General features: G+C 53.7%; 1 protein-coding gene across 1 annotated transcript; it reads right to left on the bottom strand.

The window, feature by feature from the left end:
• Positions 1–1,540: 1,540 nt before the first annotated feature.
• PAOX (polyamine oxidase) lies at positions 1,541–9,421 on the bottom strand. The gene is made up of 7 exons (XM_065923614.1): positions 9,153–9,421; positions 8,148–8,634; positions 7,348–7,547; positions 5,384–5,636; positions 4,611–4,723; positions 4,026–4,183; positions 1,541–1,933 (listed from the first exon to the last, which is right to left on the bottom strand). The coding sequence occupies exons 1-7, from the start codon at positions 9,334–9,336 to the stop codon at positions 1,790–1,792; spliced, it is 1,539 nt and encodes a 512-aa protein (XP_065779686.1). The 5' UTR covers positions 9,337–9,421; the 3' UTR covers positions 1,541–1,789.
• Positions 9,422–18,842: the final 9,421 nt, after the last annotated feature.

Raw genomic sequence — 18,842 nt, 5'->3', positions numbered from 1 at the left:
TTTCTTTTTTTTTTCTTTTTTTCACTGTGCTGCAGGGCTTGCAGGTGCTATTTCGTAACCAGGGATTGAACCCAGACCATAGTGGTGAAAACCCAGAATCGTAAACACTAGGCCACAGGGAAGTCCCCAGATTTTAACTTTAAATCAGGAGCCGGGGCTACTGCTAACTGCACTTTGTTATAAAAGTATGAAGCTAATGGAATTTTTAAAACAAGCTCCTAAAAGTCCAAAGATGCTCAGATTCTCAGCTCAAAGCTATCATTACTGTCATCTTGATGGCCCTAAGCCTAATACTCAGGGTGAGCTGTTCTTGGGGCTGAGACAGGCCCTCCTGGGGCTGAGACCACCTGGGCCCCCTGCCCAACCTCCGAGACCTTCCTCACTGAGCTGCCCTCCCCACTCAGACATCCTCAGTCCTGCACACGGACTCACAAAACCTGAGACAACAACACAGAGCTGTGTGCCTGACAGAAGCTGCCCTTCCACAGCCCTGGGACCAAAGAACTGAAATATAATCCTGCCAAATCCCGGATTTCTCTTCAGCTATCTTACTGGCAGGTGCCCCAAGCAAAGTGACTCCGGGGGCACAAGACAGCGGACACACAGACAGACCTTTGGGGGCAGAGGTCCCCAGGAGGGCGTTTGACCTGAGATAAGGTGATGAGAAGGTGCCAGGCTGAGGGCACCACGGCTGACAGTCTGGCCACCTGGGGCTGGAAAGGAGCCCAGAGGCGATTCTTCAGGCACGCACACACTCCTCCAGGGCCCACATGCGAAGCAGGGCACATCGTGCAGCCCGAGGCTCGAGGAGGATCAGGAGCCACTGACCTGAGGTGGGCGCCAGGCCGGGGGGCTCCAGGCCTGCGGTGCGGAGTCCCAGCCTCTGCAGCTCCCCGCTTCCCTCTGCAGCTCCCCGCTTCCCTCTGCAGCTCCCCGCTTCCCTCTGCAGGCCGGCCTCCAGCTGCACCGCCTCTGGGGACAGTCCTGGAAAGATGCCCACAGTCTGCCGTGGCAGCTGTGAGACTGGCTATTGCCAGCCCCACCTGAGGCCTCTGACCTTTCCTCAGCTGTGAGATGGGGACCATGCAGCCGCTTCCCTGGGACACTTTGAGGATGCAGTGAAATGAGATGGGGGCAGCTGAGCATAGCACCCAGGCCCCCACATTTATCCCAACACTGCCCAGGGCACCCCATTCCTCTGTACCCTTCAGGCCTCACTGTTCACTTCCTCCAGAAAACCCTGGGCCGCAGATCAGAACAGGGTGCCACCAGCCTCTGTGAACTCCCGTCTCCCACTCGCTGGCCCTCACCCAGCCCACAGGGCAGCCACTGCCTGGTGAAGGGTCTGTGGACGCATACCGGGGAGGCCCACCAGCTCCGCTGCCACTGCAGTGAGAACTCGGGGACCCGGGAACATACCCAGGGTCCCAGCTGTCTGAGGGAGGCGGGCCATGTGCTGGGGGCACAGAGTCCTGCAGTGACCAGGGCCAGAGCAAGACAAGGACAGAGCCACCCAGGCTACAGCTCGGAGGCGTAAGTACAACTCTGGACACAGGCTGTTTTACACACTTTATGTGCCACCAACGGCGGCAGCGACAGCATCCCACATCTCCCTCCTCCAAGAAGACTGTGCTCAGATCAAGCTCAGTCCTGGCCGGAATCCAGCAACTTGAGAAATGAGGGAGCTGACCCCCGGTGACAACATCCCAAGCCTGCCTGAACCTCATCCGTCACAGGACAGGGTGGGGCCAGCCTCCCCCACCCCAGCACTGGGAGTGCAGGGCCGGGCTCAGAGCCTGGGCTCTGGACACTGGGCCTGCGGGTCCCACAGCGTCATGAGCCGGTCAGCCTCCCTCCAGCCAGACAGCAGAGCCCCGTGCGTGGTGGAGTAAAACGTCCGGTGTGTGGCTTCGCCTGCGAACAGTACCTGGAGCTGGAAAGAAGGGGGGGTCAGCTGGGTGCCAGGCCTTGGCCGCCAGCCCCACACCAGTCCCCTGGCTGCAGAAGTGATGGCAAGTGTGGCACTTTGCTGCTGCCTTAACCCAGCACCGTGATGCAATTGGGCAAGGACCAGCACCCGGCCGCTGCCACGGGAAGGCGCTACAACAGTGAGGATGCCTCAGAGCTGGCACACCCGGAATCCAGCGCAATCACAGAGTGGAAGACCCGTCAGGTGGTTCTGGGGAAAGTCTGAACATAGAGCAAAACACCAGAGAGGGAAATTAGCAGGGAAAAGATAAAATTCTAGGGCCAGCTCAGAAGTACACCATCCAACCAGAAATCCAGAAAAAGAAAAAGGGAACAAAAATAAAACCATGATGAGATAATTCAGGAGAGTCCCAGATGACTGAATACATGCCAGAAGGCAGCACGGCTGGGCTCTGAGCCCCTGCGTGCAGGACCTCTTCTCCTTCCAGCTTCACTGGAGCGAGGCAGCTGCCCTCACAGAAGGCCCTCGAGGACACCGGGCAACCACAGGGCAGCGTGACCATGCCGAGGCTGCCACGCTGTGAGGAAGCCCAGGCCGCTCGGAGAAGTCACAGGCAGGCGCTCCGGCCAGCATGCCAGCTGTGCCCGGGGCAGACGTGTGACAGAAGCGGCCTCGTGTGACCCAGCCCAGCCCTGAGTCACCCCCAGCTGAGGCCTGGACACCATGGGCAGAAACAGCTGTCCCACGGTGCCCACCTACAGAATTCAGCAGCCCAGGGAAGTGGTTGTTTCCACCAAAAAGAAGGCAGCTCAGGCATGGACAGTGCCCACAGCAAAGAAGGTGTGTGCAAATAGTAGTCTTAACAAAATTACTTCATCCCACCTGGGAGGGTGGGGAGAGGCCTGAGGGCTGGGTGGGCGGAGGAGTGGAAGAAAGCTAAAACTTTATGTGCTGTGGTCAGAATTCCATCAGCGATTCCTGAAAGTGAAGCATCAACAAGCAACTTTATCAAAAAGCACTTAGGAGGACTTCCCTGGTGGTTAAGACTGTGCTTCCAATGCAGGGGGCCCAGGTTCCATTCCTGGTCTGGGAACTGAGATCCCACATGCTGTGAGGCATGGAAGGAGAGGCACACAGAAAACTGAACAGGGAATGTTAGATGATGTGTGAATTCCGAGGGGTGATAACAGTGCTGTAATGACGTATTTTAAGACATGTCCTCGATCTTTTAGAGATGCACACTGAAACAGCTGCAAATAAAACAATATCGCCTGTGGAACATGCTTACTAGAAAGTGAGTTAGGAGGGCAGGGAGATGCCAGGAGCAGACAGCTGTGAAGCTGGAGACAGGAAGCCAAATGTTCTGCCAACCTTTGTAGCGTTGAAAGTTTTCCACAATTCAATGCTTTGTAAAAAGTGAAAGTGTTAGTCACTCAGTTGTGTCTGACTCTTTGTGACCCCATGGAGTGTAACCCACCAGGCTCCTCTGTCCATGGGATTCTCCAGACAAAGAATACTGGAGTGCGTAGCTTTTTCCTTCTCCAAGGGATCTTCCTGACCCAGGGACTGAACCCATGTCTCCTGCATTGCAGGTAGATTCTTTACCACTGAGCCACCAGGGAAGCCCCTTTGTAAACAGTGCTAGAACTATAATGGAAAAGAGTCTGAGAAAGAATACATACATATATACACATGGTTGAGTCACTTCGCGGACACCTGAAACTAACACAACATTGTAAATCAACTAAACTTCACTTTTAAAAGGCGGTTTTAAAAAGGCAGTAGCTTAATGTGTTATTTAGCAATCAGAACCAGCCTGAAGTACAGCCTGGGAAGGGTCAGCGGTGTGCCCCCCACCAAAAGGCTATATTTTGTTTTTATTCTATTTTGTTAGCCATCACTATACAATGCTGTGACACTTCAAGCTACGGGTATGTATAATTCTGATTAAAATAACACGTTTCAAAAAGAAAATGGACTGAGTCGCAGAGTCCCGGCCCACTGACTGCACCGCAGCCCCAGCCTTCGCGGGGCCCGTCCTGGCCCCGGGCCCTCCGCAGGACCCTGGTGCCCTCGCCTGGCGGCATCCTCCTACCTGCGCCCCCTTGCCGTCTGCAGGGAGGGGCTGAGCCAGCCGGTCCATGTCGTCTCCAGAGCTGCCCACGGCCACGTAGCTGTAGGAGCCCCGGGTGTACGGGGCACTGTGCCAGCAGGACCTCAGCACACTCCTGGGCGCAGGGAGCCGGGGGTTCCCTGGGCCGAGAGACGCACAGGTCAGCCAGCAGCCCGCCCACCCGTAAAGACCGAGCAGTTAACAGCGAGACCCCCGCTGGGAAGCCAAGCCCAGGGAGTGTGAGTAGGGCTCCCCTCAGGAGGCCCCTGAAGCAGCGTACGGACACGCACCGCTGCTTTCCCGAGCCTCGGCGTCTCGCCTGTAAAGCTCTGATTGCAGACATTCACGTCCATCTTGGTGGCAGATTTTTAGAAAAGAGAAGTGGGAAGTGCTTGCAAAGCCATTTCAGTCCCCCAGAGAGGAGAACTCTTAGTGCCAGCTGACATGGGAAGGACTGTCCCCAGAGACTCAGGGCTGAACCCAGTTCCTCTCTGGGGGGAGGTTTGGTCCCTGTCCCAGACCAGCCGCTCCGGTGGGAGGCGGCAGCATGGCCCCTGCGGTCAGTACCTGTCACCCTGCGGAGCACCTGCGTCAGAGACCTGAGCACGTCCTCGTTCGACAGTGTCTCCATGAACTCAGACTCAAGCCCCGCGATGAAGCCACAGAGCACGTGGCTGGCCCTGCCAGAGAGAAGCAGAGCTGGACCAGGCCCGCCACACCCAGGCTGGCTCCACCCTGGCCAGCAGCTCCAGCGGTGTAGCCTCGAAGCCCCGGGGTCCCTCAACAACACGGAGTCTGCAAGGTCAGAACTCTCAGGGCACCAAAATGGTTCCTGCTGTCTCCACTGTCGAAGGCTGGTGGGGACAGTTGTCCCTAGCATGGTCGGGGACTCTGTATCAAATCCTGACCCTTCTACTCCTCTTTATAAAACCCTGCACGGACAAAAAAAAAAAAAAAAAAAAGCCCACACAATGGGCTGGAGGGGACCAGGCACGCCATGCGGACCTCGGTTTGGCTGCCAGGGGTGAATACCCCTGGGTCCTCGGCGAACACGTCTCATAAATGAGCAAAGTGTGTCTCTTACAAGGAAAACAACTGCAAGTATTTACTGCACATTCCAGGTCCCGAGAGATACTGACGAGCTGCACACAGTGGGCCTCTGTCTGTTCCTGCAGGGAGTGGGCCTGGGGGGTCTGTCTCGCCACTTTAGGGTGCCCCTGGCGTCCCCCCCTCATTTAAACCCTCCAGAAACGCCTCAAGGAGAATCGGCACAGTGCCGGACCCCCCCCCAGAGAGCTCACACCCAGGCCTCCTCGGAGAGACCCGGAAAGAAGACGTACTGAAAGGGAGGCAAGACCCAAAAGCCAACAAGCTTCTTGAACCAGGCGTCCTGCAGCTCGGGGGTGGCGTCCTCCAGGGGCGACGTGTCCTCCCACACCACCTGGATGTGCTGGCAGTCTGGCTCCCAGAAGGGCTCCTCAAACTCCAGGAAGATTTTATTGTTGGTCCCAAAGCCTATTTTCCTGATCGCTTCCACCTTCTCAGTGGGCAGTGGCGGCTCAAAGAAGGTGTCCAGATGTTTCTTAAAAAAACCTGAAATTCAAAATTGGACACCTTACACCATGTCAGTCTCTTAAATGGGAATCGACAACCACAGGAATGGACCCTGAGCCCATCAGAGTCGTCAGAGAAAGGCGTCTGCGAGCCTCGCAGGCTCCCTGCAGGCCAGAGCCCCGACAGCCAGCACGCAGTGGAGGGACAGGCTGGCCGCGCAGGGTCAGGTGGCCCAGCCCCAGACCGCTTTGCGGGACAGGCCTGAGCCTGCTGCCTCTCAGGCTGCCCGGGGATAGTTGGCAGGAACAGTGAAACACACAGGCTTCACCCAGAAGCCACAGGAAAACCGATCAGCGTTTAGCCTGAAGTCAGACCACAAGGAGAGGAAACATTCGCAGCACAAGCCAACCTCGCTAGTTCACGAGAAGAAGACCAACAGTCTGACAGGAAGCAAGGCACCAGCCACGAACGTCACGGAGGGGAGTGTCTCCCCACAGCCGCTCTCACTGTAGAGCTTCAGCCCACCAGTTCCTGCAGGACCGGACTTGGTCCTACACATACGCATCCAGACACACGTGTGTACAGCACCGTGTGCAAGAGAACACATGGAAACTAAACTTGTGTCAGTATTTATCAATGGTGCCCGCTGCTGCTGCTGCTAAGTCGCTCCAGTCGTGTCCGACTCTATGCGACCCCATGGACAGCAGCCCACCAGGCTCCTCTGTCCACAGGATTCTTTAGGCAAGAATACTGGAGTGGGTTGCCATTTCCTTCTGCAAGTTAGTGGTACCTACACATGAGAAAATACGGCGTAGCTATAAAGAACAAATGGGACAGGTGCCTGGCCCCCTGTGAACTGTGACGACACAGCCATAATGATGCACCTACTGACTGCAGCAGGCTCAGTGAGCCCACACCACAACTGTGCATGAACAAGGCCATCCATGTAAAAGAACAAAGACCGTGACAGACCTGTCTGTACTGATTTGGAAATAGGAGTAGCAGAACACTGAGCTAATAACGTGTGCAGTGGAGTCCACTGTGGGAAAGAGGAGCCGGCACTGAGCACGCCAATCGACACCCAACCCTGCCCGAGGGGACAGGCAGAATCTGCGGCCACAGCCCTCAGGCTGGGGTCGGGGCAGGGGAGACTCTTGCCCTTCACCTTCCGGCCATGCTGGCACCCGTTAGCTTTGTGAACTTGGGCAGTTACGTGACTTTTCTGTGTTATCATTTGTCAAATAGGGGGTGGGGCCAAGATTTCCCAAGCTGCCAGAGGAGCAGATGAGATAAACAGGCACAAACTTGCTTTCACTTATCTCCACCTTTTACCAGATTGCCAGCTCCTGCTGCTAGATCCAAAGCATCATATCTGGAATTAAATAGAATTATGCTCACAACTCCTTCCTCGATTACCACCGGGACAGAAACATAAGACCTGGCTTTCTGCCCTCTCCACCTTGCTAAGAAAGCAGTGTGGTGAGCCTCAGGAGGCCGTCCCAACCTTTCCATGAATTACTTCCAAAAGAGGCAACACACCTGCTGACCTGTGTTTTCTCTTCCTGTGAAACTTTTATTTCAAAGCATACAATTGCTACAAAGCACAGTAGAGTAACTCTATCCCAAACTCAGAATGAAAATGTGAGCTGAGCAGCCAATGAGTATCCTGGAGTGAATGAGGCTGGAGAAAGCCAGGGGCCAGGGCACCTGAACAGGAACTGGAAGAACCAACCAGAACAGCGGGCTTTACCTAAGGGCACGGTGACGACCACATGATGGGCTGGGAAGCAGTCTCCATCCTCACATTCCACCAGCACAGGAAATGTCTCCCCAGGAGCAGAAGCTTCCTGGAAGGACCCATTCCAGTGAATGGTCTTCACGGGTTTGTCAAAAACCATCACGTCCTTGGGCAAGGAGGCCACGATGCGGTCTGTGAGTCCTTGGTAGCCCCTGAGGGAAACAGAGGTGTCCCATGGTCAGGACCAGGCCCTGGAGGCGAGGCTCTGCAACAAGCCCCTCCAAGCTCACACCAGATCAGGGAGCTGCAGGGGGCTCTGGTCCCAGTTCAGCCAGAGAAGAGGGCAGGGAGGAAGGGGTCTCACTGGAGGATTACAAGAGCAGAGTTCCCCAGGTTTTCATGGAGAGCAGGCCTAGGGCTCCCCTTCTGGGCTCGTCCCCATCACAGCGCCCTCCCTGTGCAGGGCAGTCCTGGAGAGTCTCGGGAGGGCCCCCTGAGGGGACAGCCACCCCAACACAGAGCAGGCCTGTCTGCCCTACTCTGAGGTCCAAGCCCCCACAGTGCTTACAGGCAGGAGGCCTCCTAAACCTGGGGGGAGCAAGGCATTACAAGATGCATTTCCTTCTTTTAACCACTTTTTCTTGAGAAGACTTCTTTTCTTTTTCACAGTGATCAAAACTATGGAAATAAATGACCAAGCTCCCTAACACAGGGAAGACAAACAGCCCTCCCAAAGCTTGGCCTGAGGTACAGGTCGGGACCCCCGGGGGTGCATGGAGGGGTCTGTCTGGGTGAGTGGGGCAGGCACATACTCAGGAAAGGTGCAGTCCAGCCCTGGCAGCACAGTGTACTCCCCGAAAGGCGCAAGGGCCACCAGGTCCATGCTGTGGGTGCCGCTCACGCAGCACTCCACGTTGAACAAGTTCTTCAGGATGGCCAGTTTGAGCTTCTTGGTCTCCTCATCCTCTGTCCAGCTGGCCGTGTGCTGACGGATCTTCTCCTTGAGGTACTCCCCGACGCTGGGCGGGGTGGCCTCAGTAGCCTGCAGGAACTCCCGGGTCTGGTCTATGAGACTGTAGAACAGACTGGCCATCTCCGCCACCAGCTCAAGGCTCACACTTACCCCGGAGCTGGCATAGGACACAGAGGGCAGGCCCACGTGACCCCCGGTCTCAATCAGCTGGTTCTCCTCGGACAGGGCGCTCTCCCCCAGCAGCCCGTATTTGGCAGCCAGCTGGAAGACGGGGTTGCCCTGGGAGGGCCCGTGGATCCAGTGGGCGCCCACCTCCACCACGCCACCTGGAGCGGCAGGAGAGGCCACCTTGAGGCTCCCTGCCCTGTGTCCCTCCCCTGAGCACACTCAGCCCTGCCCTTCCCAGAGGGCCACACGGTCCCCGAGGACCACAGGCAGGCCCGTCAGACCTGGCTTAGGGAACACCCCCTGAGGGGGTGCTGGCCTGCAAATGCCTGGGAAGGATACTTGGAGGAAGGCCTGGGGGCAGAAGAGGCACCACCTGGAGGCTGGAGGTGGTGGTGTGGGGGGCTACCTGCGGCCGTCAGAACCAGGGCCGCTGTGTAGTCACGGGTTCCCCTCCGCCGCAGCGGTCGACCCTGCTCACTGCGGGCAGCTGAGTTTCGGGGAGCAGTGAACTTCGGTAATTACGTGGGGCCGAGCGGGGATTCGCTCAGGGGCCGGATAAGGGTTCCGGGACGCCTAACCCTGGACGTAGGCCGAGCCAGGAGACAGCAGGGCTCCGGAGGCACCGGCTGGGCTCCGGGAAGGGGCTCTGGGAAGGGGTTTCGGGAGAGGCTGTTACCGAAGCTGTGCTCCGAGCGGATGCGGCCACCGGCGCGGGCCGTGGCCTCCAGAACCCGAAGGTGTGAGAAGGCCGGGTGGCGGCAGAGCCTCTGCGCCGCCCCCAGCCCCGCGATGCCGCCGCCCACCACCAGCACCCGCGGGCCGCGGCCCGGGGCCTCCGCCTGACGACCACCCGACTGCATCGCAGCCGTCCCGGGCGGTTCCCGAAAGTCCCCCCGCCGCTAGGAGGTTCGTGGAGCCGAGAAGAGATCTGAGGAGGGGCGGGGATAAGGGGCGGGACAAGGGGCGGGGCGGGGCCGGAGGAAGAACGGAGCGAGGGGCGGGGCCGGAGGTGAAAGGGGGCAAGGGGCGGGGCCAGAGGAGGAAAGGGGCGAGGGACTGGGCCGGAGGAAAGGGGTGAGGGGCGAGGGACGGGGCCAGAGGTGAAAGGGGCGAGGGGCGGGGCCGGAGGAGGAAGGGGCGAGGGGCGGGGCCGGAGGAGGATGGGTGAGGGGCGGGGCAATGGCGGGGCGATGGCGGGGGCGGGGTGAGGGGAGCGAGGAGTTCCGGCCCGGCCTGCCCCACGGCGTGGGCCCGGCTCCGCTGCGCGCGCGCCGAGGGAGTTAAGACGCGAGGTCTGGCCCACTGCACGGAAAGGTGGCGGAAGGCCGCCCGGGAGTGCGGCGGCCAACGCGGAGGGGTCGGTGCGTTATCCACCGGTGCCGGCGGTGTGCATGACCGTCCCCACCGAGGGAGAATCGAGGAGGCCGAGTGGCCTGTTCGGGTCGTGTCCTGGTCCTCAGGAGACGTGAGAACGGCGGCCAGGAGGCGGAGGAGGAGCCTCTCTTCTGCCTCCGATGCGCGAGCGAGCGCCTCACCTCCAGAGCCAGCGGAGCGCGGTGCCGAGGTTTCAGGGCGGATAGGGAGAGACGACGATCCTGGTGTGTGTCCACAGTTAGGATGCCACACCTGTGAAATACAAAGTGCAAGATAAACAGTGAGTGGAGAACGAGTCCTACCGCCCCCCCCACCCCCGCCCGCGCCCACCTCTCTGACCCCAGGAGCCGGAAACAAGCTCGAGCCTGCAGGCATTTCTGGAGAATTATTCTGGTTTGGGCAAGTCTCCCCTACAGCCTTGCAGCGATTAGAAAGCGCCTGCTTTCTGCTAAAAGGGCCATCGGGCTGCCCCATAAGCACATCATCCTTCCACCCCTGGTCCTGCGGCTCCCGCCGCTGCCCGTGGTGCCTCCGTGAGTTGGGGTGGGCGGGGAGGGAAGTTACTCCTGCCTGGGCAGGTGGTCCTTCTGTCTGGCGTCTTCCTCCATCTCCAAGGAGCCCCGTCTCTCTCCCCGTGTTGCCCCCCTCAGTCATATAGTCTTGTTCTTCTTGCATTCACTCTCCTGTTTTGGTGAAGCCCAGAAGAGGTGTCTGGGAGATCATTCTTTAAAGGACATTGCAAAGCTGAAAATACCTTCACTTTGCCCTCACACTTGATCTGTAGTTTGCCTGGGCATAGAATTCTAGGTCCGAAGCCTCTTCCTTCAGACTCTGAAGGCACTGCTCCCTTTCTCCTCCCTCCAAGGGGTGCTGTGAAGAAATCCATGCCATTCTAATTTCTAATCCCTTACAAGCAGTGGGGGTGTTTTCCTCCCTGGAAGTTTTTAAGATGTTCTGGAAACGTCCCTGGTGGCCCAGTGGTGAAGAATCCGCCTGCCAATGCAGGGGACACGGGTTTGATCCCTGGTCTGGGAAGATCTCACGTGCTATGGAGCAACAAAGCTCGTGGGCCACTACTGAGCCCCAGTGCTGCAACTACTGAAGCCCAGGCACCCTAGAGCTGTGCTCAACAACAAGAGAACCCACCACACTGAGAATCCCACACTCCAAAACAAATAGACCCCGTTCGCTGCAACTAGGAAAAGCGCATGAGCAGCAATGAAGACCCAGCACAGTCAAAAATAATTAATTAAACAAAAAAGACTCCACGTGTCCAGTGCAGGGGGCACGGGTTCAACCCCTGGTTGGGGAACTAAGATTCCCTATGCTGTGCTTCGTGGCCAAAGAAAATTAGAAACTTCAAGAAGGATTAAGATCGGAAGTTTCACAATGTGGTGCTCCCGTGCTCCTTGGTTTTTGTTTACTGCGTCCCACACTCAGAGGGCCTCGGTCTGGGAATTCCTGTGCTTCAGTCCTAGCGAACGATGTCATTATTTCACAGTCAGTCATTTCTGCTGATGACTCGTCCCTGAGCAAGCTCCCTACTGGTTTGCTCTTAGCTCTTCTAAAGTCCTCAATTTAGGCCGTCAGAGGTTGAACCCGGCCCTTGAATGCTCACGTTCCTCTTGTTTCCCATCTTTACTGCTCTGCTTCTGTGGTACTTGAGGCTTTCATTTCTACTATCATAGTGTTCATTTCCAGGAGCCCTTTCTTCATGTACAGATGTTTCTTTCTAGAGAAAAGAAGGGTCTCTTCATGCCTCATCTTCTCGGGAGACGGGGGATGTGAGTGCTGTGTCCTGCTCAGTCGCTGTTTTCTGAGTCCCTCTTCCTGTTTCTTTTGGCTTTCTGAGATATCAGGTGATGTTTGTCTGTCTCCTGGTGACAGGAATGATAGACCAGATAGCTGTTTGTGAGCTTGACTCTGGGGTGTTCCTTGAGAGGGGCTTTAGTTGGGGAACCCCCATCATCCATGTCTCTTAAGTTCTTCCTCTTGGGTTGGTCAGGCTCCCTGGGAAGGGTCTTCCAGTCTCCTGTCTGGAGCATTTAAGCCTTGCTGCCAGTATTATGGGAGCCAAAGAGTGGACAGGAGGGGGAAGGTCAGCGTACTGGATACAGCAGACCCACCTCCAACTATGCATGCTGTTCCGTGTGCTGTTCCCTCCTGGAATCCTGGTTTGCAGAGAATGCCTCCCAGGCTGTTGCCAGTCACTCAGCGCCACTGCCTGGAATGAGGTTTAAGATCTAATTGCTTCTCAAACCTGAGAAGACAGTACCTATACAAGGAATCAAGGTGCTGAGGACTCAATCCTGAGTAAGAGGGACAGAATCCCAGCCCTCATGGGAGACCAGTGGGAGGGAGACAGAAAATAGTCATATAACTATGCAGATGACAGCACCCTTATGACAGAAAGTGAAGAAGAACTAAAGAGCCTCTTGATGAAAGTGAAAGAGGAGAGTGAAAAAGTTGGCTTAAAGCTCAACATTCAGGAAACTAAGTTCCTGGCATCTGGTCCCATCACTTCATGGGAAATAGATGGGGAAACAGTGGAAACAGTGGCTGACTTTATTTTGGGGGCTCCAGAATCACTACAGATGGTGACTGCAGCCATGAAATTAAAAGACACTTACTCTTTGGAAGGAAAGTTATGACCAATCTAGACAGCATATTGAAAAGTCAATATGGACTAGTCAAGGTTATTGTTTTTCCAGTAGTCATGTATGGATGTGAGAGTTGGACTATAAAGAAAGCTGAGCGCCAAAGAATTGATCCTTTTGAACTGTGGTATTGGAGAAGACTCTTGAGAGTCCCTTGGACTGCAAGGAGATCCAACCAGTCCATCCTAAAGGAGATCTGACCTGGGTGTTCATTGGAAGGACTGATGTTGAAGCTGAAACTCAAGTATTTTAGTCATCTGATGCGAAGGGCTGACTCATTTGAAAAGACCCTGATGCTGGGAAAGATTGAGGGCTAGAGGAGAAGGGGACGACAGAGGATGAGATGGTTGGATGGCATCACTGACTCAATGGACATGAGTTTGGGTAAACTCTGGGAGTCGGTGATGGACAGGGAGGCCTGGCGTGCTGTGGTTCATGGGGTCGCAAAGAGTCAGACATGACTGAGCGACTGAACTGAACTGAATGTGGTCCTTTCCTCCAATGAGATGTGTGTGCAAGGGATGCGGCTACTGCTGTCTAATTGATAAGCCATGTCATGTCCTACTCTTTGCAACACTATGGACTATAGCCTGACAGACACCTCTGTCCATAGGATTGGGTAGCCAGTTCAGTTCAGTTCAGTCACTCAGTCGTGTCCGACTCTCTTCGACCCCATGAATCGCAGCACGCCAGGCCCCCCTGTCCACCACCAACTCCCAGAGTTTACCCAAACTCATACCCATCGAGTTGGTGATGCCATCCAGCTATCTCATCCTCTGTAGTCCCCTTCTCCTCCTGCCCCCTATCCCTCCCAGCATCAGGGTCTTTTCCAATGAGTCAACTCTTCGCATGAGGTGGCCATTTACCTGCCTTTTAAAAGAACTATCTAGGAGAAGTGTGAAGCTGAAGCTCCAGTACTTTGGCCACCTGATGTGAAGAGCCAACTCATTGGAAAATCCCCTCATGCTGGGAAAGATTGAGGGCAGGAGGAGAAGGGGACGATAGAGGATGAGATGGTTGGATGGCATCACCGACTCGATGGACGTGAGTTTGCAAGCTCTGGGAGTTGGTGATGAACAGAGAAGCCTGGCGTGCTGCAGTCCATGGGCTCGCAAAGAACGGGACACGACTGAGCAGCTGAACTGAACTGAGGAGAGGTGTCGCTATGAACCGGTAGCAAGCTCTGAAAACTCTCCCCCTGTGCTCAGACTACAGGCTCTCTGGCTCCTGATACTGAACAGTTTCTGTGGCTGGTCGTACAGGCTGCCAAGCAGATCAAGGCGTGACTGCCAGTAACAGCCCGCTGCCCGAGGGACAGCAGGGGTGGAGGGCAGCTCTGGAGAGGCTTGATAACTTGTCTGCTGCGAGTTTGCTGCACGTGTGCCGTCTCAGGCCCTTCACTCAACACTGTCCACACCCCGCCCCACCCCGCCCTGCCGAGCACCCCCTGCCCTTCCTTCCTCTCCCACGTTCGCCTCTCCAAGCCGCTTCGCATCCCTGCACCCCTCCCCTACATGGGACCACGAGAGCCGGCTGCTGCCCTCCAGGCGCGTATCACGCTTGTCCCACAGGGAAAGCGCCCGGTTGAAGAACCCCACTTGCGGCGAGTGGGGTAGGCGGCCACCTTCGTGCTGGTCCTGGGCAGGGGCTCACCTCGTTTGTCCCCGCAGCGCCACCTTTGGAGGTGGCAGTGACCTCGGAAATCCAGAGGCGGCCCGGGCTCAGCGGTGCCACCTCCTGGCTAAAGCACGGGGCCTGAGCCCAGCCCATAATGCTGCCCACACCTCTGGCCTGGTCGCTCAGCTTGACATCCTGCAACTAAGGAGGAAAGGGCCAGGTGACCCTGCAAGTCCAATGAGACAGCCCATCTGGGGTGCCCCCACCCTGGCCCTGGTGTCCCTGTCTGCAGAGGGAACTGTGCCCCCCATTTTGCTGCCTGAAGAGCGGAGCACCCTCCTGAGGTGTTCCCCCAAGAGTCAGCTAAGCTGAAGCCCAGCAGGGTGAATGGTCCCCAGACCCTGTTTTGGCTGTCCCCACCCAGGGATGGTCAGAGTAGAATCTTTCCACACTGCCCTCCTCATCTCCTCCCTCTTCTCTGCCCGTCAGCCTTTCTCTAGTAAAGTTCAGGATGACAAGGGCTTACCTAGGCCTATTTAGAAAATTTGAGATTCAGCCCTGACCATCCCTGGGTGGAAACAGCCAGAAGGAGTCTGAGGGGCTTGAACTTAATTCTGGCTCAGCCTCTTGAAGCCTTTTGTTGATTGGCAGGACTCTGCACCATGGAGGCAGGGACTACATGGCTGAGTACCCCCGTGGTGGCCAAGGTGTAAAAACGCCCTCATCCCACTCATACCTGATCTGGACTAAAGGCCTGGTGATAGAACCAAAGGCAGAGTTACAAAACTGTGACACTGACTTTATGGCCAGGGATCGAGGGCAGCACTCTTGACTCCTGGGAAGGGAGCACCTTAGACCCCAGGAGATGTAGGGGTGTGGCATTCATGCCTTTTGTCCCCTTAATGTAGTACTACCACTTGAACACTATAGTGACTGCAGCCAACCCTCTGACCTGCAGCTGGTCTGTCATCACTGGCCCACCTGCTCATGTGGCCGTGGCCAGGCGCTGGACTGTTTTGCTGGCTCTCAGGCCACCAGCAGCAGGTCTGACACACACACCTCATTTCAGTCTGCCTAGAACAAAGTCATGGGCTTCTTCTGATGCCCAAGGGCCATGCACAACAATAGAGGCCGTAACTACCCAGTGACAATATCTGTGGCTTAACTAAATCAGGCTGTTCATTTCTATAAACAGTTTTTATTATTATAATTCACATGCCATACACTTCACCCATTTAAAGTGAACAATTCACTGGTTTACAAGACATTTACAGAGTTGTGCAGGCATCACCACGTCAAGTTTAGAACATTGTCATCACTGCATAAAGAAACCCCCTGCCCTTTAGCAGGGCCCACCACCCCCTTCTGCAGCTGCTGCCAACCACCAGTCTACTTTCTGCCTCTATGGCTTTGCCCATTCTGGACATTTACTATACATAGAATTTTGCCCATTCATAGATCACAGCTTTGTCATGGTGAAGGGGCTTGTGTAGCTCAATAAAGCTGTGAGCCATGCCATGCCAACTCAACCTGGATGGGTCATAGTGGAGAGTTCTGACAAAACATGGTTCACTGGAGGAGGAAGTGGCAAACCACTCCTCTGTCTTTGTTGTGAGAACCTCATAAACAGTATGAAAGGGGCAAAAAGATATGACTCTGGAAGATGAGCCCCTCAGGTCAGAAGGTGTCCAATATGCTACTGGGGAAGAGTGGAGGACAATTACTAACAACTCCAGAAAGAATGAAGCAGCTGGGACAATGCAGAAACAATACTCAGTTGTGGCTGTGTCTGGGGACGAAAGTAAAATTTGACGCTGCCAAGAATAGTATTGTATAGGAACCTAGAATATTCCATCCATGAATCAAGGTAAGTAGGACGTGGTCAAGGAGGAGATTGCAAGAATGAACATCGACATCTTAGGAATCAGTGAACTAAAAGAGACAGGAATGGGTGAATTTAGTTCAGTTGACCATTGTATCTACTACTTTGGGCACGATACCTTCAGAAGAAAAGGAGTAGCCCTCATCGTCAACAAAAGACTCTGAAATAGAGTGCTTTGGTGCAATCTCAAAAAAGACAGAATGATCTCAGTTCATGTCCAAAGCAAACAATTCAGTATCACAGTAATCCAAGTCTATGCCCCAACCAAAGATGCCAAAGAAGCTGAAGTTGACCAGTTCTATGAAGACCTACAAGACCTTCTAACACCACACCAAAATAAAAAAAATTTTTTTAAATGTCCTTTTCATCATAGGGGATTGGAATGCAAAAGTAGGAAGACGAGATACCTGGAATCACAGGCAAGTTTTGCCTTAGAAGACAAAATGTAGCAGAGCAAAGGTTAAAAGAGTTTTGGTGAGAGAACATACATCATAGCAAACAACCTCTTCCAACAACACAAGAGACACCTCTACACATGGACATCACCAAATGGACAATACTGAAATCAGACTGACTATTTTCTTTGCAGTTGAAGATTGGAACAGCTCTATACAGTCAGGAGAAGCAAGATCTGGAGCTGACTGGCTCAGATCAGGAGCTCCTTATTGCAAAATTCAGGTTTAAGTTGAAGAAAGTAGGGGAAACCGCTAGGCCATTCAGGTATGACCTAAATCAAATCCCTTATGATTATACAGTGGAGGTAATGAATAGATTCAAGGGACTAGATCTGGTAGACAGAGTGCCTGAAGAACTATGGACAGACGTTCATAACACTGTACAGGAGGCAGTGACCAAAACCATCTCAAAGAAGAACTGCAAGAAGGCAAAGTGGTTGTCTGAGGAGGTCTTACAAATAGCTGAGGAAAGAAGCAAAAAGCAAGGGAGAAAGGGAAAGATATACCCAATTGAATGCAGAGTTCCAGAGAATAGCAAAGAGATAAGAAGGCCTTCTTAAAAGGACAATGAAAACAAGTCAGAGGAAAACAAGAATGGGAAAGACTATAGGTCTCTTCAAGAAAATTGGAGAGATCAAGGAAACATTTCATGCAAGTATGGGCAAGATAAAGAACAGAAACAGTAAGGACCTAATGGAAGCAGAAGAGATTAAGAAGAACTTTTTTTTTTTAAGTCTTAATTTCCCAGATAACTATGATGGTGTGGTTACTCACCTAGAGCCAGACAGACTAAAGTGTGAAGTCAAGTGGGCCTTAGGAAGCATTACTGTGAACAAAGCTAGTGGAGGTTATGGAATTCCAGCTGAGCTATTTAAATTCCTAAAAGATGATGCTGTTCAAGTGCTGCACTGAATATGTCAGCAAATTTGAAAAATTCAGTAGTGGCCACAGGACTGGAAAAGGTCAGTTTCATTCCAATCCCAAAGAAAGGCAATGCCAAAGAATGCTCAAACTACCACACAATTGCATTCATCTCACACACTAGTAAGGTAATGCTCAAAATTCTCCAAGTTAAGCTTCAGCAATATGTGAACCGAGAACTTCCAGATGTACCAGCTGGGTTTTGAAGAGGCAGAGGAACCAGAGATCAAATTACCAACACTCATTGGATCATTCGATAAGCAAGGGAATTCCAGGAAAACATCTGCTTCGTTAGCTATGCTAAAGCCTTTGACTGTGTGGATCACAACAAACTGTGAAAAATTCTTCAAGAGATGGAGTACCAGACCACTTTACCTGTTTCCTGAGCAAACTGTATGTGGCTCAAGAAGAAACAGTTAGAACTGGACATGGAACAATGGACTGGTTCAAAATTGGGAAAGGAGTAAGACAAGGCTATATTGTCACCCTGATTATTTAACTTATATGCAGAGTAAATCATGTAAAATGCCAGGCTGGATGAATCACAGGCTAGAATCAGGATTGCCAGGAGAAATAACATCAGATATGCAGATGACACCACACTTATGGCAGAAAGCAAAGAGGAACCGAAGAGCCTCTTGATGAAGGTAAAAGAGGAGAGTGAAAAAGTTGGCTTAAAACTCAACATTCAAAAAATTAAGATCATGGCATCCAGTCCCCTCACTTCATGGCAAATAGAAGGGGGGAAAGTGGAAGCAGTGACATTTCATTTTCTTGGGTTCTAAAATTACTGTGGACAGTGAATGCAGCCATGAAATTAAAGGACGCTTGGTTCTTGGAAGGAAAGTTATGACAAACCTAGACAATGTATTCAAGAACAGAGATATCACTTTGCTGACAAAGGTGTGTATAGTCAAACCTATGGTTTTTCAGTAGTCATGTATGGATGTGAGAGTTGGACTATAAAAAAAGTCTGAGTGCAGAAGAACTGATGCTTTTGAACTGTAGTGCTGGAGAAGGCTCTTGAGAGTCCCTTGGACAGTAAGGAGATGAAACCAGTCAATCCTAAAGGAAATCAACCCTGAAAATCTCCATTGGAAGAACTGATGGTGAAGCTGAAGCTCTAATACTTTGGCCACCTGATGCAGAAAGCTACAACACTGGAAAAGACACTGATGCTGAGAAGGACCGAAGGCCAAAGGGGAAGAGAGCAGCAGAGGGTGAGATGATTAGATAGCATCGCCAACTCAGTGGACATGAACTTAAGCAAACTCCAGGAGACAGTGAAAGACAGGGAAGCCTCCAACTAATAAAAATAAATGGAAAAAAAAATGAAAAAAGAAAGACAGGAAGCCTGGCATTCACGAGGTCACAAGAGTAGGACACAACTCAGCAACTGAACAGCATCCTAACAGACATCTCATGATGCCACTGGTTCGTTTTTCCCCAGTGATGGGCTC

This window comes from Muntiacus reevesi, chromosome 2, assembly GCF_963930625.1.
Source record: "Muntiacus reevesi chromosome 2, mMunRee1.1, whole genome shotgun sequence".
Classification (NCBI taxonomy): Eukaryota; Metazoa; Chordata; class Mammalia; order Artiodactyla; family Cervidae; genus Muntiacus; species Muntiacus reevesi.
The sequence above is the reverse complement of the archived record's forward strand: the minus strand, read 5'-3'. Positions and strand labels throughout refer to the sequence as shown.